We start from the raw sequence: 21,618 nt of genomic DNA, 5'->3' as shown, positions 1-21,618 counted from the left end.
AGGGCCTGGCCCAGTGACATAGTGGTTAACTTCCCACACACAGCTTTGGCAGCCCAGGGTTTGCAGGTTCAGATCCCAAGCGCAGACATAGCATTGCTCATCAGGCCACTCTGTGGTGGCATTCCAAATAAAATAGAGGAAGACTGGCAGATGTTAGCTCAGAGCCAATCTTCCTCACACACGCTCCAAAAAAAGGTGTTTAAAGACTGTATATGGAACAGGCATTTCTACTAACAGGTACAAAAAGAAGAGTTTGCTTTCAAGACTAACAGGTCATTTCATCATTTTTCTCCTACTTTCTTCCTAAATTCTAATTATTCCATCTTGATCATACACTCCTGCTCTCAAATAAAAAGGACTTTTTAAAGAAATCTTATTAGAAACCACTTAGCCTGAATAATTTTTCCTTTCCTACCTCCTTCCTGTTATACTTTTCCACTTTCTTAATCTCAACTCTCAGCCAACATCGTCCCAATTTTCATTAATCCTATTTCGATAAGAAGGAGGATAAAGAGTGCTAATAGAATACTCTCAGGATTAAGGACAATGAGAGTAAAACAGGCAAAAAGCGATTTATGCACATAGGTTAAAATCATCTCAATAAATAAGGAAAAAATTACCTACCTTGAAGTTTTCCAGATGCACCTTGTACTCTCTTCCAGCTCAAAACCAAGCCACATTTCTTAAAAAAGAAACAAAAAAAGATTATCAGTTAACAAAATAAACTAATTTGTAATGCAAATAAGAGCATAATTATATTCCCACTGGGAAAAAGCCAGAAGCCAAATAGAAAAAAGATCACATCAGCAACTAAGTTTCTTAAAATTCTCTCAGTTCTCACAAATCTATTATAAGAGAGAAATTTAGCAAGTAATTTTAAAGAAAAATATAAATTCTTACTGACTCTTATTTGCAGAAAATTGCCTACCTTTTAGTAAATTAGAAATTCTACAGCATTATTTATCCTATCAAAAAGTATATATAAAAGCCAAAATGCCCAAGATTATAAGAGTTAAAACAAACTATACAGTAAATTCAAGTAATATTTCAAGTCCATAAGAATTGTTTTAAAACACATGTATATATTATAAAGGATTGTTAATGACACAGAGAATTGCTTGATATGGGATGCAAAACTTACAAGAGATACGAAATAGCAGATAAACATTGATTTTACCAATGTAAAAAAAAATTTCCAAAAAATGATCAGAAATATTTCAAAATGTTAACAGGGCAGGCTGTGTGAAGGCTAGGATATTAAGACAGTTTACTTTCAAAGTTTTAAAATATCATTTCTAATTACAGTATTAAAGTAAAAACTAAAAGGCAAAAAAAAAAAGTTATTTGTGGACAATGATAACTGAAGATTGCCTAAGCTGAGAGAGAACACATGAAATTTTCACATCTCCTTTCAGAGAGGCCACTGAAACAATAACCAAAGAATATAAAAGATAAAAACCCAGAAGGTCAAATACAGCATGAGGAAACAGCAGCAGAGTTCAACAAAATTTTGAAAAGACAAAACGCAAGCAAATGGATGGTGACTCATTCAGTAGAGCAAAGAAACCTCTCCAAGGGTCTACAGATGCAGATACTGATGAGAAAGAATTAGGCTAACTGATTCTATAAAGCCAAGTGGACATGGACTGGAGGTAAAAGGCACAATGGAGAATGGGGCTAAAGAATGAAGCTGAATAAAAACAGGTGCTTGCCAGAAAATATGTATTTGGAAACATCAAAACCTCAGAGTTCTTTTCAAGTAACTACCCTTTCTCTGTCCCCAGAGAAGGAACTCTGAAGAGTTCTTTTCAAATAACTATCTTATCCTCATCCCCAGAGATGACAGCTTGAAGAGCTACAGTCTGAAGAAAGTGAACAGAACAGGCTTCAAATGTAGAGCATCAGATACGAAAGAAGATCTGGATGAGACACAGAGCAGGTAACAAGGGAAGAAAATAAAGGTATAAGAAATGCTTCAACTCTGTCCTTAACCCCCAACTCCACACAGCCAATCTAGAGAAACCAACCAGCCTCAAAAAACAGACCTACACATATTAACATTCAAAACCTTTGGCTGCCAGCTACATTACCCTATAACAACACCCAATATTTTATAAACCCAGCTTATGCACACAAAAGCCTTTTAATCCTTAACTCTTAATTATGAATAATCAAGGATCACCATTTAAGAAAAGCCTTAAAAGCAAAAGAAAAAAAACTCAGAAATCCAAAGAAAGCTTAAAAACAAAACAGTGCTGCACATATAAATCAAGAACAGGTTCTAAAAAGGGGTATTTCAGGGGCCAGACCCGTGGCCGAGTGTTTAAGCTCGTGCACACAGTTTCAGTGGCCCAAGGTTTAGCCAGTTTGGATCCTGGGTGCGGACATGGCACTGGTTATCAAGCCATGCTGAAGTGGCATCCCACATGCCATAACTAGAAGCATCCACAACTGAAAATATACACAACTATGTATTGGGAGGCTTCGGGGAGAAAATGGAAAAATTATATCTTTAAAAAAAAAAGGGATATTTCAAATTGAAAACATATACATATGTCCCTACAAAACTTCATACATGAATATTCACAGCACCATTATTTATAATAACCAAAAAGTGGAAACAACCCAACTGTCCACCAACTGATCAATGGGCAAACAAAATGTAGTATATCCATTAAATAGAATATTGTTTGACCATAAAAAGGAATGAAATACCAATATAAGCTACAATATAGATGAACCTTGAGAACATTATACTAAGTGAAAGAAGAGAAAACACAAAAGGCCACATATTTATGATTCTGTTAATATAAAATGCCCAGAATAGGCCAATCCATAGAGACAGAAGTTACAATAGTGGTTGCCGATACCAAGGAGAGGAGAGAATGGGAAGTAACTGTTAACAGGTACGGAGTTTCTCCGTGGGATGATAAATGTTCTGGAATTAGAAAATAGTGATAGCTGCACAACTTGCATAATATATTAAAATCTACTGAATTGTACATAACAAAAGGGTAAATTTTATGGTACACGAATTTATACCATATCAACCTGGGTATATGAACCCAGTGGTACAGTGGTTAAATTTGTGCACTCCACTTTGGCAGCCCAGGGTTTGCTGGTTTGGATCCCGGGTACAGACCTACACACCACTCATCAAGCTATGCTGTGGCAATATCCCATATAAAAAACAGAGGAAGACTGGCATGGTTGTTAGCTCAGGGACAATCTTTCTCAAGCAAAAAGAGGATTGGCAAGACATGTTAGCTCAGGACCAATCTTCCTCATCAAAAATAATTAAATAAATAACTTCTCTAAGAAATAGTGGAGATTATGGAGGGAGTGAGTACAGCCCTGTTATTTTTCATTATAAAATCATTCAGTATTATTTCACTTAATGATGTGCATGTATCACCTGAATAAAATTTTTTAAACTAAGACAAAAAGAAAATCAATGACTTTACCAAGTCAAAAGAACTTACTACTTATGCTTAGAATAAAAACTTCAAAGGAATCAAACACCATTGACTGCTAAAATCATTATTTTAAAGGCTGCTAGAGAAAAGGACTCATATAGTCTCAAAATATTAATCAAAAGATTACTTATTAATGACAAAGGGAGAAAAGATACCCTTAAAATGGAGAGATTTGCAATCAATGTGATCCACCACATTAACCAAATGAGGAACAAAAACCACACGATCATCTCAATAAACACAGAGAAAGCGTTCAACAAGATCCAACATCCATTTATGATAAAAACTCTCAATCAAATGGGTACACAAGGAAAGCACCTCAACATCATAAAGGCCATATATGACAAGCCCACAGCAAACATCATACTCATGGGAAAAACTGAAAGCCATCCCCCAGAGAACAGGAACAAGACAAGGGTGCCCACTTTCACCACTCTTAATCAACACAGTACAGAGGTTTTGGCCAGAACAATTAGGCAAGAAAAAGAAAGAAAAGGAATCCAAATAGGCAATGAAGAAGTGAAACTCTCACTGTTTGCAGATGACATGATTTTATGTATAGAAAACTCTAAAGAATCCATCAGAAAACTATTAGAAATAATCAACAATCATAGGAAAGTTGCAGGGTACAAAATCAACTTAGAAACAGCAATGGCATTTCTATACTCTAATAACGAACTAACAGAAAGAGAACTCAGGAATACAATCCTATTTACTATCACAACAAAAAGAATAAAATATCCAGAATAAATTTAACCAAGGAGGTGAAAGACCTATACAATGAAAACTATAAGACATTACTGAAAGAAATCGATAATAACATAAATAAATGGAAAGATATTCCATGCACATGGATTGGAAGAATAAATATAGTTAAAACGTCCACACTACCTAAAGCAATCTACAGATTCGAAGAAATCCCAATCAGGACCCCAATGACGTTCTTCACGGAAATGGAACAAAGAATCTTAAACTTCATATGGGGCAACAAAAGACCCTGAACAGTCAAAGCAATTCTGAGAAATAAGAACAAAGCTGGAGGCACCACAAGCCCTGACTTCAAAATATACTACAAAGCTGTAGTAACCAAAACAGCATGGTACTGGTACAAAAACAGTCATACAGATCAATGGAACAGAACTGAAAGCCCAGAAATAAAACCCCACATCTATAGACAGCTGATCTTCGACAAAGGAGCCAAGAACATATAATGGAGAAAGGAAAGTCTCTTCAGTAAACGGTGTTGGGAAAACTGGACAGCCACATGCAAAAGAATGAAAGTAGACCATTATCTTTCTCCATACACACAAACAGACTCAAAAGGGATCAAAGACTTGAAGGTGAGACCTGAAATCATAAAACTTCTAGAAGAAAATACAGGCAGTACCCTCTTTGACATCGGTCTTAAAACGATCTTTTTCGAATATTATGTCTACTCAGGGAAGGGAAACAATAGAAAAAATAAACAAGTGGGACTTTATCAGACTAAAGAGCTTCTGCAAGGAAAAGGAAACCCAGATCGAAATGAAAAGACAACCCACCAAATGGGAGAAAATATTTGCAAATCATATACCTGACAAGGGGTTAATCTCCATAATATCTAAAGAACTCACACAACTGAACTACAAAAAAACCCCAAACAACCCGATCAAAAAGTGGTCAGAGGATATGAACAGACATTTTTCCAAAGAAGATATATAGATGGCCAATAAGCACATGAAAAGATGTTCAACATCACTAATCATCAGGGAAATGCAAATCAAAACTACACTTAGATATCACCTTTCACCCATTAGAAGAGCTATAATCACCAAGACAAAAAAATAACAAATGTTGGAGAAGCTGTGGACAAAAAGGAACACTCATACACTGCTGGTGAGAATGCAAACTAGTGCAGCCACTACGGGAAACAATATGGAGATTTCTCAGAAAATTAAAAATAGAAATATGGTATGACCCAGATACCCCACTACTAGGTATTTATCCAAAGAACTTGAAATCAACAATACAAAGAGACTTATGCACCTCTATGTTCACTGCAGCATTACTCACAATAGCCAAGACATGGAAGCAATCCAAGCACCCATCGACTGATGATTGGATAAAGAAGACGTGGTGTATATACATGTATACAATGGAATGCTACCCAGTCATAATAAAAAGACAAAACTGTCCCATTTGCAACAACATGGATGGACATTGACTGTATTATGTTATGCAACATCAGCCAGACAGAGAAAGACAAACACCGTACGATTTCACTCAGATGTGGAAAATAAATACACAAAGAGAACAGTTTAGTGGTTACTGGGGGGAAGGGTGTTGGGGGGTGGGAACAAGGGATAAAGGGGCATATTTATATGGTGACTGACAAATAATAATGTACAACTGAAATTTCACAATGTTATAAACTATTATGACCTCAATTGAAAAAAAATGGAGGGGCCGGCCCGGTGGCACAGCAGTTAAGTGAGCACATTCCGCTTCAGTGGCCTGGGGTTCGGCGGTTCGAATCCCGGGTGCAGACATGGCACTGCTTGGCAAGCCATGCTGTGGTAGGCATCCCAAGTATAAAGCAGAGGAAGATGGGCGTGGATGTTAGCTCAGGGCCAGTCTTTCTCAGCAAAAATAAATAAATAAATAAAATAAAATATGGAGAGATTTGCCCACTTTAATCAAGTAATTAAACTTAGCACCAAAAATAGGACCAAGACACATCGTGTGCCTCTTGTTATGCTGCGTTGACAACAAAACATCACCTGTGAACCATTCTTGCAAAAAATGCTGACTCTGAATCTATGAGCAAACAATTAGTCAAACGCAATCTGGGAGAGACATTTTGCAAAAGACTCAGACTCTTCAAAAATGTCAATGTCATGAAAGAAAGAAACAAAACGAGCACACAAAAAAAAGCTGGGAATTGTTCTATATTAAAGAAGCTATCTAGGGGCCGGCCTGGTGGACGGGTGGTTGAGTTCGCATGCTTCACTTTGGCGGCCCAGGGTTTCGCTGGTTCAGATCCTGGGTGCAGACATGGCACCACTCATCAGGGCATGCTGAGGCGGCATCCCACATGCCACAGCTAGAAGGATCCACAACCAAAATATGCAACTATGTACTGCGGGGATTTGGGGGGGAAAAAAAAGAAGCTATCTAAAGAGGCGTGACAATTACGTGCAATGTATAATCCTTGACTAGATCAGAGCTCAAAATCAAAAAACAGCTATTATGGAAATTATTGGGAAAATTAAATATGAACTAATATATGTATATTAGTTAACAATACTGTACCGGCCTTAAATTTCTTACGTGTGATACTGGTTTTGTGATCATGTAGGAGAATGTCCTTGGTCTTAGGAGATACAAGAAGTGTTCAGAAGTAAAATGTCAAGTCACAACTTACTCTCAAATTATTCAGGAAAAAAATGTGTGTAGCATGTGTGTGTAAAGAGAAAATAAACAGGGCAAAATGTGTTACAAGGGTATCCACTGTACTACTCGTTCAACCTTTTTGCAGGACTGAAATTTTTCAAAATAAAAAGGAGAAATTAGTCAGTCTTCTTTCTGCTTTTTCATAAGTTTGAAATTTACAACAATAAAAGTTTTAAAAATGAAAAACAAACAGCTTAACTTACAGCAAGGAGCTGTCTTATAAGCATGTCTGAAGCCTTCTCAGAAATGTTGCCAACAAAAACTGTAGTAGTGGGACCACAATTTTCATCATTTTCTTTAGTCTTTAATCCTGGATGATCCTTTCTTGCTCCCAAATGCTTTCCCACCATAGACACAGTGGGTACTAAGACCTGAATTGAAGAAAGGCAATAAAATTTGATCTGGTAATTAAATTTCCTATCATGTTAATGTAACATTAGGCTAAAAACATCAATTTTAAAGCAGTAAATACATTATTATTAAAGGTTCTACATACTTAAAAGCTCTTAAGCACAAAACATGTTATTAATGTAAACTTATTCATGACAAGTAATGTTCTGTTATTAAATTACCTTTCTTTCAAAAACTTGGATAGAAATTTTTTATGTTTAACACATAATTTTTAAATGTTTAAGACATCATAAACCATTGAAAACTACCAAAATATATCCAGCAGTTTCTTCACAACTGTACTCTGTACCAATATAAAAGGAAATTTCAATTGTCCCTGCCAATCCTCTTGCACAATATTCAAGTACTTCCATAGCACCCTCCCCACATTTAAATTTATCAGTTACTCTTCTCTCCATCTTATTTTCCCTTTGTAATTTTCAGCTTCCCAACGGAAGGAATAGTCTTCCTCATCTTTGTACCTGGAACTGAACTGAGCAAAATAGCCACAGTAGGCAATGAATAAATAGTGGTAAACTGGAAGAGTTGCTCCAAACCCCAACCCCCACCTTCTCCTAGGCTGAAATGCCAGAGAGTAAGTACTTGTCACGTGGAGGTTTTCCAAAATAGCCAAACAATGGGTGTCCAGTGCAAGAAAAGCTGGACCTCCCTTTGGTATCCCCCATATCTTCTTAGTTAGTGGTCAGCAGATTCCTATTTTCTCACATAGTTCCCATCGCCCTTTTACTAAGAATAACAACACTCCCCTCCCTTTTCAAAACCCATAGGTAGAAAAACAGTAGAAAGTAATGAGATTTACCCTCCCTTATAGTGGAATTCCAAATGAAGCTTAATATTCTATCAGTTAACTCAAAGAAAAATTGTGGTTAAATAAAAGTTAACAGGGTTATAACTTATTCATGTGTTACAGTGTACTAGCATTCTTAGCTAAAATGGTTAGAGTGTACAGAATCTTTGATGAATGTAGAGAATTAAGATTCAAGACATAAGACTGAATAATGAAACACTTCAGGAGTGGAAAGGCTTCAGCAAAACTTTACAAAGCTTGAAGGTATCATACTAAAGGACAGGAAAAAACAGCTTGAAAAGGTAGGTAAGAGGAGAGAGTAGAAATACATGCAACACAAATTTCATTTCAAAATTTAAATTTGTTAGGATCATTCCTACATTTTTTTTTTCTCTCTTTTAAGAGATTAGACATGTCAGATCATTCTCCCATCTCCCAGGAGATGACTGAAAGTTGCCAGAGCCAACGTCCTAAATCTGAAAAAACAAGTATATGAAGAGTCTAGAGAATAAGAGAGGAATCATAAAACTATTTACTTAGAGAGGATATTTTAGAGGCAATTGCATATATGCATAGCTGAATGAAAATAAAACTTATTCAAATAAGTAGCATGATACACATGGGGGCTCTCACTCCCTTCCTATTATTCTTTTAAACACTTAATTTATCTGAGTTTATCAAGTTTTTTAGCTTTAAAAGCAATAACACCTCCATAGCTCCTAATTCCTCCTTAAAATTATACTTACAGTTGGAGCAGGAGCCATAATGCTCATCGGTACAGGAATCATTGGGGTCCCTAAAAAAAAAAAAAAGTATACTGAGTCTTAAAAATATAATTATATATGACTGCATTCTGTATCAACTACATACCATACAAATGAATATCCTCACTCATAGTTCATTTAAATAGGAATGTAGGATTAAAGAAAATGAGATACTAATTAATGCCTTAGTTTCAAAAGCAATACAGCATCAGGTCAGTCTACAAAAACTGACATACAACAAAAAACTATTCTAAAAGCAAAAAGGCTAACACAATATGCTTAAGGAGTATAAAATTCTGGATAGTTATCAATTCACGTTCATTTGGTCAGTACATCCTCAAAGCCAGCCAACCTTCACAAATACAGATTTACTTATGGATGAACAATGAATCCTTTAAAAGTAAAAACAGGGGCTGGCCCGGTGGCACAGTGGTTAAGTTCGCACGTTCTGCTTCGCCAGCCCGAGGTTTGCCAGTTCGAATCCCAGGTGCAGACATGGCACCACTTGACACGCCATGCTGTGGTAGGCATCCCACATATAAAGTAGAGGAAGATCGGCATGGATGTTAGCTTAGGGCCACTCTTCCTCAGCAAAAAGAGGATTGGCAGCTGATGTTAGCTCAGGGCTAATCTTCCTCAAAAAAAAAAAAAAAAAAATGGGGGCTGGACCCCTGGCCAAGTAGTTAAGTTCGCGTGCTCCACTGCAGGCAGCCCAGTGTTTCGTTGGTTCCAATCCTGGGCATGGACATGGCACTGCTCATCAAACCACGCTGAGGCAGCATCCCACATGCCACAACTAGAAGGACCCACAATGAAGAATATACAACTATGTACTGGGGGGCTTTGGGGAGAAGAGGAAAAAAATAAAATCTTTAAAAGTAAAAACAAATCCTTTGAAGGTTAAAAAAAAAAAACCCTTTAAGAACAGGAACCAGATTAGGATGCCCACTTTCACCACTCTTATTTAACATAGTACTGGAAGTCCTAGCCAGAGCAATCAAGCAAGAAAAAAAATAAAAAGGATCCAAACTGGAAAGCAAGAAGTGAAACTGTCATTATTTGTAGATGACGTGATTTTATATACAGAAAACTCTAATGAATCCACCAGAAAAATTTTAGAAATAATAAACAAATATGGTAAAGTTGCAGGATACAAAATCAATATACAAAAATCAGTTGCGTTTCTATATACTAACAACGAAGTAGCAGAAAGAAATTAAGAATACAATCCCATTTACAATTACAACAAAAAGAATAAACTTAACCAAAGAGGTGAAAGATCTGTACACTAAAAACTATAAAACATCACTGAAAGAAAGTGAAGACAACACAAAGAAATAAAGATATTCTGTGATATGGGATTGGAACAATTAACACAGTTAAAATGTCCAGGGACTGGCCCCATGACCGAGTGGTTAAGTTCATGCGCTCTGCTTGGGTGGCCCAGGGTTTTGCCAGTTTGGGTCCTGGGCGTGGACCCAGAATCACTCATCAAGCCATGCTGAGGCAGTGTCCCACATGCCACAACTAGAAGGACCCACAACTAAAAAAAAATATACTTTGGAGCTTTGGAGAGGAGGAGGAAAAATGAAAAAAAAAAAATCTAAAAATGAAATAAAATAAAACAAAATGTCCATATGTCCTAAAGCAGTCTGTAGATTCAATGCAATCCCTATCAAAGTTCCAACAACATTTTTCACAGAAATAGAACAAAGAATCCTAAAATTTATACAACAAAAGACCCCAAAAAGCCAAAGGAATCCTGAGAAAAAAGAACAAAGCTAGAGGTATCACACTCCCTGATTTCAAAATATATTAAAACCGACAGTAAACAAAATAGCATGGTACTGCCACAAAAACAGACAAGTAGATCAATGGAACAGAATCAAGAGTCCAGAAATAAACGCACACATCTATGGAAAGCTAATTTCCAAAAAGGGAGCCAAGAAAATACAAAGGAGAAAGTCTCTTCAATAAATGGTGTTGGGAAAACTGGATAGCCACACGCAAAAGAATGAAAGAAGATCATTATCTTACACCATACACAAAAATTAGCTCAAAATGGATTAAAGACTTGAATGTAAGACCTGAAACCATGAAAATTCTAGAAGAAAACATAAGACAGTACTCTTCAACATCTATCTTAGCAGCATATTTTCAAGTACCATGTCTGACAGAGCAAGGGAAACAACAGAAAAAATAAACAAATGGGACTATACCAAACTAAAAAGCTTCTGCACAGCAAAGGAAACCATCAACAAAATGAAAAAACCTAAAAATTGGGAGAAGAGGTGGCCGGCCCCAGGGCCGAGTAGTAAGTTCGCGTGCTCCGCTTTGGTGGCCCAGGGTTTCCCCGGTTCAGATTCTGGGAGCAGACCTAGCACCGCTCATCAGGCCATGCTGAGGTGTTGTCCCACATAGCACAACCAGAGGCACTCACAACTAGATTATACAACTATGTACTGGGGGGGCTTTGGGGAGAAGACGACAAAAAAAGAAGTATCGGGAGAAGATACTTGCAAACCAGATATCTAACAAGGGGTTAATATCCAAAATATATAAAGAACTCACACATGTCAACAACAAAAAAACAAGCCAATTAAAAGATAGACAAAAGATGTGAACAGACATTTCTCCAAAGAAGATATACAGATGGCCAGCAGGCACGTGAAAGGATGGTCAACATCATTATCAGGGAAATGCAAATCAAAACTACAATGAGATATCACCTCATTCGCATCAGAATGGCTATAATTAACAAGACAGGAAATAACAGGTGTTGGAGAGAAGGGAACTCTCATACACTGCTAGTGGGAATGCAAACTGGTTACAGCCACTATGGAAAACAGTATGGAGATTCCTCAAAAAATAAAGAATAGAACTACCATATGATCCAGGTATTCCACTGCTGGGTATTTATCCAAAGAACATGAAAACACGAATGCGTAAAGATACGTGCACCCCTATGTTCACTGCAGCATTATTCACAATAGCCAAGACTTGGAAGCAACCTAGGCATCCATCAAGGGACAAATGGATAAAGAAGATGTGGTCTATACACAATGGAATACTACTCAGCCATAAGAAATGATGAAATCCAGCCATTTCTGACATCATGGATGGACCTTGAGGGCATTATGCTAAGCAAAATAAGTCAGAGGGAGAAAGTCAAATACCATATGATCTCACTCATAAGTAGAAGATAAAAACAACAATCACTCACAGAGACAGAGATTGGACTGGTGGTCACCAGAGGGGAAGGGGGGCGGGAGGAGGACAGAAGACATCTTTAGCACTAACAGAATCACATACCTATCATGTTCCTAAAGTTAATATTGCAATGACAAAAGTACAGGTTAAAAAAACAACGGTATCCACAAACTTACCTGGAGGTACAGGTGGAGGAAAGCCAGGAAACTGCGGGGGTGGGATCCCTGGTGGGAGTGCTGGGATTCCCATGGGAGGGCGATTCAAATGAGGGGGGAAAGACATTCTTACTGCAGCGGTCTAAAGAAAGAAATCATGACAAATCATTTTATTTGAAAACTTTACAATTTGATATGCCTGGTTTGTTGGCCTTCATTTTTAGAATATCTGCAAAATTCTAAAGTTTTCTTACCCAAAGGAGTTGGCAAAGACCCTCTTTTCTCTGTCTGTCCATTGAGAATTTTTAAAACTTAGATCTTTTCTAAAATAAGTTCCCAAAATGTACAGGATCTAAGTTCAGGATAGACTCCTACAATCATATGGGAATACATATAAAGGAAGAAAAACATTTTGAGGTTCAGTTAATATCCAAAAATTAAATACCAAACATCAACGAATCTTTCTAAACCAAATTCAGAATCCAGGAGGTATCTAACAGTTTTGGGGTTTTTTAAAAAAGTGTTCTTATGCATTCATTTTTTATACACATCAGCACCCTGAAAACTAAACTTACAAAGTTTCACATTTTTGTTGATTCAATGTTGGTCAGTTCCTCAAAGACAAATGAATGTCTCAGTGAACAAACCTGAGGAGGAAAAAACCTCCTGAACATCAGCTCATATTATAACCATCCAAATATAAGGAGAATGTATAATTTGTGACAATGAGAAAAAAGTCATAATTTTTCTGAAACTTAAAAGCAAACTTAACCATTCTTGAATGAAATTCAATTAAACAAATAAATGAAATTCAAGAATCAGATGGCAGCATTTGATTTTTAAAAATACAAGAACACAGCGAACTGTTTCATTTGGTTTGTGATATTACTTAAACTTATTTTTGTCTCTTAGTTAAGAGAATAGAAGTATTTAAGACTTTTCCTCCCCCCTCAAGTTTTTTTCCAACATACTCAAGTGTCTAGACTACTGGGCAAAGTAGAAAACTAATGTTAGGATGTCCTAGGAGGATTCCATGCACCAATTTAAAAAAGCAGCCATTAATAAGAGAGTTGATGTCATATCTATGATGTCACTAAAAATAATGATTTGATTAACAGGAGATATTTTTGTTGGACACTAGGATAAATTCCTCTACCTCTGCTCTGTAACTGAAGGAGCCTAGAGTTGTTAGAAGCTTTTAAAAAATGTTTGTCTCAACAGAAAAAGACAAACACCATATGATTTGATTCACATGTGGATGATAAACAAATATATGGACAAACAGAACAGATCAGTGGTTACCAGAGGGGAAGAGGGTTGGAGGGTGGGCATAAGGGGTGAAGGGGCACATATATATGGTCACTGACAATAATGTACAACTGAAATTTCAATGTTATAAACTATTAGGACCTTAATGAAATAAAAAAATAAAAAATACATATCTGTCTCTACTCTTCTTTTTCATGTTTTAATACAGTGTTTTACTCACCCTTCAGAAGAGAGAAGATAAAAGTGCATGTCGTCTTCTATTTCCTTGCCCCCTAAATCCCAACAGTTTGGTATATATCATTGTATTCTTCTAAATATCTTTCTAGACACAAACTAATATATAATCATTTCTGTTTTTCTGCAAACAATATAATCATACTATATTGTTGTGTGCATTTCTCCCTCATTATCATTAACATCTCTTCATGTCAACCCATAAAGTTCTGTTCTGTTCTTCACAATGCAGCAAACTATTATAATACAGACATACAATAATTATTCAACCAACATTGACGGTTGGCTCCACATTTTATCTCTTACAAATAATGCTGAACACTCTTGGATATATAACTCTATGCATCTTTGCAAGTAATTTTATAACACAGATTAGTACTGCACGTAGCCACACTTTACCTCCAAATCATCCTCCAAAACTAGTGTACAAATTTATAGTCTTCCCACCAATATATGGATATTCCCTTTCCTCACAGCCTCACCATCACTGGAATAAATCAGCGCTTAAGTTATAGCAATCTGATAGGTAAAAACTACTGTCTTACTTCAATTTGCGTTTCCCTAATCACTAATGAGGTTGAGCATTTTTTTACCTGTTTACTAGACATTTCTTTAAAACAGTCTTAGAAACGTATGTCCTTCAGATTCACAGTTGTTCTTCCTCAGTGTTCTTTTGACTTAGTAAGTTAGGATAATACAATACTCTATAAAATCTAAACTTCAATTTCAGAAAACACAGTACACTTAAAATATTTAGAAAGCTTTACAGGTAAAACAAATTACTAGGATGACTTCATATACTTAGCAAATAAGGTAATGGAAATGCTTTAAAATTTTAAGTAGGTATCAGCATAAATTAAATTGGAAAAATACAACTAATTTAAGATTATAAATGTGTTGAATTTTTTAATAATCTTTTTGTAATACTTTTTGCCCAAAAACAAAAACAAATATTCTACAAGGAAGGGGGTGGGAGCATATCTCCTTCTAAAACAGAGAGGGCTGCTGTCCTACTTACAGAGGCTCTTGTATTATCATTATAATACTCTATCTCAGCACTTTCTTAGGAGGGCAGTTGGTATTAATACCTGTTGAATAAATAAATTAATCAATGAATAAATCAGTAAACAAATAAAACTCTGAGGACCTCATTAAATAAATTTATTAAGACGCTATAGGGGAAGGGTGGGGGGAAAAAAAGCTACTACATGCCAGGTACTATGCTAGCAATGACCCAGTGCCTAGCCTCACAATTATAAAGATCAAGCCAAGAATTTAACTTTAGAATCATTTTTTCCCAAGTACTGGATGTAAAAACCATTAAAAAAAAAAAAAAACTTCTATGTTCTTGGTGTTTAAACTATTTCATGGTTTTTAAATGTATGACTCATTCTGTGAAGAGTTAACCAGATTATGTTTAATTTTAGTTTATGCCAATATACATTCCATTCACTTCTAATTTATCTATGAAGTATTTCCCTTTTACTTGGAACTGTTCAAAACTTGCTTATTCATAGGATGAACTTCAAAGGTAAAGGTAATCTTAATAAGATAATAGCTCCTCCTATGGAAATTCAGAAAACAAACATTTCTGGTGATCTCTGATAAACACTAATGTTCACTTTAAACATCCTAAAACGAGAGTATCAGCCACTTATTTCAACATAAAGTTTTAGTTTTGACATACATGAAAATGATTCAGAATAAACTTTTATAACCAGAAACAAAGTTCATCAGTTTTTACTGATAGTCGATAAAGTGTAATACTGTCTTATAATAAATGATATAGATATTCAAAGTTGGTAGGTACTTTGTAGAATGAAGTAGGGAAGAGAGCTAGAGAGAGCTTTATTTTAAACGTGATGGTCAGGCCTCATCAAGGTGACATTTGAACAAAGACTTGAAAGAGGGTGAGGCAGGAAACCCTACTCACATCTGGGGGCAATAGCCTTCTGAGCAAAGGAAACAGCAAAAACAAAGAGCCTTAGGTGGGCATGGAGTTTTTGCAGGAGGAACAGCAAAGCCAACGGATGGAGCAGAATACTCAAAAGTAGAGGAAAGTCGGAGATAAATGGCGAGTGTTATTTGAGGAGAGGGTTCAGAGAGTGTAGGGTTTTGTTGGCCACTATAAAAGGTTTTGTGTTTTACTCTGAGATGGAAAACATTTGAAAGGTTTTTGACTTGATTTACATTTTAAGTGTCACCGGCCACTTGAGTTAAGGTAAGACTGGGGGAGAACAAGGGTAGAAGCAAGAGACTACTGCAATTATCCAGACAAGAGAAGGTGGTCTGGAAAAGCTGGTAGCAGTGAAATCAGTAACTAAGTTTTAGATTCTGGATATACTCTGAAGGTATCCAATTGTTGAGGGATTGTGCGTGGAGTTTAAGAAAAAGAGAGACGCAGTCATTATTTTATTAGTACTGAAATGACTTAAATAGCATCTTGAAAATATTTCAATAGAAGTCCTTCACTTTTAGAAGGCTCAAGGCACTTTTACTTGCTAAGTATGAAACTTTATGGCTCAAAGTAACAAAAACAAGCACCTAAGACGAAGTGTTCCCTATCTCTAGTGAGGCAGTGGTCATACAGGTTTAAGAATTTGTCAGAATTCACTGAAATTAAAATGAGTGCATTTTATTGTATGTAAATTTTATCTCAATAAATTTGGTCCTAAAAAAACCAAGCTTCTGGGGCCGGCCCCATAGCCAAGGGTTAAGTTCGTGCACTCTGCTTCAGCAGCCCAGGGTTTCACCAGTCCGGATCCTGGGCGCAGACATGGCACCGCTCCTGAGGCCATGCTGAGGCACGTCCCACATAGCACAACCAGAAGGACCTACAACTAGAACATACAACTATGTACTGGGGATCTTTGGGGAGAAGAAGGAAAAAACAAGATTGGCAACAGATGTTACCTCAGGTGCCAATGTTAAAAAAAAAAGCCAAGCTTCTAAGATTTATCTCTACCACTCAACATACACACGCATTCTGCTTTTCTCTTTTTCACTTTTTTCTCTTTACCCTCTTAAACCACTCTTTTTTCCAGCACTCTGAGAATACCATTACTGCTTATAAGCATTCCTCCACTGCAGATTTATCCCGACAGAAAGAAAATATTTCATCAGGGATAGATTTACAAGCTAACTCCATCAAGACACTGCGTGTCAAATTTCTGAAATGGTAAGAGACCAATGAACCAACAGATAGATTCTCCACAGCAAACACTCATATCCAACTTATTAATTCATTCAATAAATATCTAGCTCCAATTATGTGATACGTTCTTTTCCAAGTATTATTTTTACTAGTTCTGAAAGAGCAAATGTTGTTATTATATAAAGTTATACAGCCAGTCCAGTGGCTCTACATTGACTATAAATAATTATTAGTGTAGCATGTACTGTTTCCTACTCTGACAGCCTGCAAAGTACAACGAACTGACATAACTGCCCCAGCCTAAGCAAAGCAAGCCCTTCAAAATACCATTTCTCACATTGAATTTCCACACACCTGGAGTCTTCAGGAGCTATTCCTAGGAAAAAGTGTTCCATGTCCAAAGAAGAATGGGAAATACTCAATTAACAAAAAGTTTCTTTTACAGGAAAGCTTGTTGCAGAAAATACTCATGTTCTGAGTCTCCAAAAAGGGAGCTGATCTTTTTCTGAGATTTCCACTTTGCTATTTTACCATTTTCAATGATTAAAAAGCAATACTCTATAAAGATTAGTGGTAGTATGGAGCTGGGGTGAGAACACAGTGACTTGTAAACAGGAAACAGGTATCCTTTTGGGGTAATGGTTGCACAACTCTGTACATTTACTAAAAATCACTGAATTGCACACTTACAACAAGTGAATTTTATGTCAATTACACCTTGGTAACGCTCCTTAAAAAAAAAAAAAGCAATACCAATTCAGGACAATTTCAGGCAAAATCCAATTAAGACCTGTAGGTTAAACAATATTGTATCAATATTAACTTCCTGACTTTGATCACTGTACCGTTGTTAAAGAAGAGAACATCCCTGTTTTTAGAAAACAGACATCTAAGTATTTGGGGTGCAGGGACACCACATCTGCAACTTACTAGCAAAACATTTCACAAGAAAATCATGGAGGAAAGGGAAGAGAAGGATGAAGCAATTGGTAAAATGTTAACATTTGGGGAATCTGGGTGAAAAGTATTTGAGAATTCTTTGTCCTATTCTTGTATCTTTTTAAGTTTGAAATTAAGTCAAAATAAAAAATTGAAAAAAGCAGTATCAATAATTCTGGTTAGTGGAAATATTAAGTTTTTATTTTCTTAAGTTTCAAAATTCAAAAAAAAGGTAAAAAAGCTATTCAGAAACTTTAAGGAGCATCCCATCAAAATCCTCTTTTATGAATGGCAGTAGTAGTAGCAGCAAAGACTAACAAGAGATTAAAAAAATAAACAATGTTTTTCTAAGACATTAAAAGATTCAATAATTACTTTTGCATTCAAAGTTATAAATCACGTGTAAACGAGAAAAGTACTGTAGTTAATCTGTCTGTGGCCAAAAAAGGAAACTGAAAATCCCAAACTTACATTAAGTCTGAAGTAGTTACCCAATATTGAAATGTACTCATTTTATTTAAAAAATATATTTAGAGCCTTAAGACAGTGGAATAAAAAGATAGCAAGCCACAAAATTTTTAAAAACTTAGCCAAAATTATTTTTAAGGTATGGTGCCAATATCCAATAGTGGGGCAATAAAATTTTCTTTCTAAAAGTTTTGGTAACCTACCAAAAAAAAAGGAAAAAGAATCCACTTTGGGGACCAAAAAGGAAATTTGGTGACCCCAGAAGATGGATTATTTAACAAAAATATCAACTAACATTTTTATTTACTTTTGTTTACAAAAGCCTTCAACATTTATTATTCTCATTTAATCTCCCGAATTACCTGGTGTAGATCTATTATTCTCCTTTTACAGATGAAGAAGCTAACTTGTCCAAGGGAACACAGAAGTATATAGGGACTCTAAGGTCCCCCCATCCTGAAATTCCCAATCCAAAGGCTGTTTTCACTGTATCACAATGCCTCTTTCTAGTAATAACATGCCAATGTGAAACTTCTTATTAAGGATTGACTTTATTTATAAAAGTCTATCCAGAGTACACTGGAAGAAATGTTAGAGTCAGGGTTAGGCTCCTGTACGTCACTGGAAATTCTTAAACAACAAATAATATTAGTTAATATGGACTAAACACTACATTACCTGCGTATTGCACCAAGGATTTTACACACGTTTTTGCCAACTAATCCCCAATCCCAACAACCAATAAGATGAATTCGAATAGTATAGTGTCTACTTGAATCATGAGGAACTGATGCCTTTCTAGATCTCTGAATGTTTTTTGAACCAATCTTTTAAAACGTAAAGCTCCCAAGACAATATGAAAATTGTTTATACACTACTGCCAACTACCTAATTCACAGTCCTTCACACTACAGCAGTCTGGTGCAAGAGAAGTCCAATCTCTTCCCTTCTTTTGGTCTGCTCCTCTCTGCCCAGTATCAAAACGGCTTTTCCATGGCAATATAAATCCATATTACATAACTTCAAAATAATCTTCACACTCCTAGATCTATTTCGAAAAACGTATTTAGAAAGTTGTATTGAAGACCAAAGGGTGAGAAAGTAACACATTTTAATGTGGAGCTTGGCAATCGCCTAGAATGAATGGAGATACAGTTTACTGCAACCTTCAATGGAGGAAGGGGGCAGGACCACGATACTCATCACAGTCTTAGATAAGCAACCCAGAAGAGTGCTAAAAAGGGTGGGCATTATCTACATTCGGGGTGGGGTAGGGGGTCAGCTCACTTCGGTGGCGGGCTCGAGATGACCAAAGAGAAGAGGAAGGGAAAGAAATTCATTGGTGGCCAGCACCTCGCTAAACAGGGTGGGCGCTGGCTGGCTTCAGGCAGAGCCTGGGGCAAGTGTGTCCTAGGCCCGGAAATTTACCGTGGGGTTCCGCAGGCTCGGGCTAGAAAAGAGCCTCAGGAAAGGGCTCCCCAGCGGCTGACCGACTGTTCTGTGGCAACCGTGGAGCCCAGAATGGGCCGAGGCGATCCACTGTGTGGCGAGCCACGGAAGGGAAAAGGGAAAGTGGGCGACAATGCAAGGAGGGAAGCTCTGGCGGTAGGTCCGGCAGCCAAGGGCTCCTGACGGGCCCACTGGTTTCCGAGGCCTCAGAGAAGCGGAGAAACCCAAGCCTCGTGCCGTCCCCTCCCCCACCCTGCCCCCCCTCACCCCCATTCCACCTCGGCCCTTTCGCAGCCTCCCCGGCTTTCCCTCCCCCAGCCGAGGTACCCGGTCTCCCGGTTTCCACACGCGTTCAAGGCATGAACTCACCCGCCGCTGAGGAAACGGTACTGTCTTCAAGGCCTTCCGGGCTCCAGGTTACGAGTGGGCTCCACCGGTTCGAGGCTTCTGCGCGCCGCTCACCGGTAGACCGCTCCCGAAGCGCCTACTCGCACAGGCCGCAAACACAGCCGCGCTGCGCGGGGAGCCTGTGGAGGTCTTCCTCTTGCCCGGCGTGCACTGCGGCCGGGGGAGTGGAGAGAAGAATCATAGAGAAGTACGTATAGAGATAGTCTTCACTGTTGGCTCTGACTCACCATGCAGCGGCAAAATAACCATAGAGAAGGAGCATCTAGTGGGGACTAGAGAGGCTCAAGCTGTAAATTACGACCCACCCTGCCATTTTTGATTGGAGCTGATTGAATCTTATGACTACGCGACGCCATCTTGAGGTCAAGGTTCCGGCTGGGCACGGCGTGAGGGCTGTTAGAGGATTTCTCACTTTTTGTAGTTTGTGTTTTGGGTGTTAGAACCTTGCCCTGTTGATTGAGGTTCCGTGGACTGATAACTGGACATCACCCAGCAACTCAGTAGAAACCCCAAGTGCTGATCTTTCCCTAGAAAACAGCTACGCTTGATACCAAGAGATACTTGGCAAAGGTCGTGATGGTTTTTCAAAAGGTGCACGCACACGCACAAAAAGCATATTATGCGCGCGGTTGGGGCCAAAAGAGGTGGCCAGAAGATATTTGAAATACTTAAAACGGTCTGTAATAACATTTAACACACCTTTCATTCTGTAATGTAAACGTGCTAAAAAGGATTTAACTTATTAGCATAATGGAAATAAACTAATCACGAATGATTAGATTATACAATTTAGGGACTTTATGGTCAGTATCTATGTACAAGCCTTTGTTTCTCAAATGCTTGCTTCTCAGAAGCTTATAATTTATTCAATATAAAATTGTCTCCCTGAGTCCCTGGTGCAGAGCTAAGAGCTGGGAGTAGGAAGGTAAATGGGATTGAGATATTACTCCTGTTGAGGAGGAGCTGCAAATAACGTGGAATAGCTGACACTCTGACCACTGTATATAAAATTGAAACGTACCTATCTGCTTTTCCTATTTAATTTTACTCTATAGGACTTACCACCATCTACTGTAATATATATTTTTCTTATTTATTTTATGGTTTGTGCCTACCTACTAGATGTAAACTCAAGGAGTGCAGTGATTGTTTTGTTCGCGGCTGTGAATGAAATGCCTAGAACAACGCCTGGTCATAGCAAGTGCTCAATAAATGTCGAATGAAATAAATGATTACATAGGAGTACCAACAGAACATAAAATGCAGTGGGAGACTAATGGGAAAGGCTGTAACATTATTACCGTCTAAAATTTACATCCATCTGTATTTCTGCTTGCTAGGTCTCCTTACCATTAAGTAGGGCTAATAATACCTACTCTCAAGAGCTATTCCAAGGATTAAATTAACTGATGCATGCGATGTAGTTTGTTCAGGAAAGTGCTAGTCAAACGCTAGTTACATT

At 37.4% G+C, this 21,618-nt stretch overlaps 1 protein-coding gene across 1 annotated transcript in view; it reads right to left on the bottom strand.

Annotated features, from left to right (window-relative positions):
• The window catches only part of RBM25 (RNA binding motif protein 25), a 57,740-nt gene extending 37,196 nt beyond the window's left edge, over positions 1–20,544 (bottom strand). The window contains exons 1-5 of the mRNA XM_070593743.1: positions 20,118–20,544; positions 12,257–12,377; positions 8,853–8,902; positions 7,112–7,279; positions 625–682 (exon numbers count right to left, since the gene is read on the bottom strand). Coding sequence (XP_070449844.1) covers positions 625–682; positions 7,112–7,279; positions 8,853–8,902; positions 12,257–12,362 — 382 coding nt within the window. The 5' untranslated portion in view covers positions 12,363–12,377; positions 20,118–20,544. The remainder of the gene's footprint in view (positions 1–624; positions 683–7,111; positions 7,280–8,852; positions 8,903–12,256; positions 12,378–20,117) is intronic.
• Positions 20,545–21,618: the final 1,074 nt, after the last annotated feature.

Source organism: Equus przewalskii, chromosome 25 (genome assembly GCF_037783145.1).
Source record: "Equus przewalskii isolate Varuska chromosome 25, EquPr2, whole genome shotgun sequence".
Lineage (NCBI taxonomy): Eukaryota > Metazoa > Chordata > Mammalia > Perissodactyla > Equidae > Equus > Equus przewalskii.
Note: the sequence above shows the minus strand (reverse complement) of the source record. Positions and strands in the feature narration are given on the sequence as shown.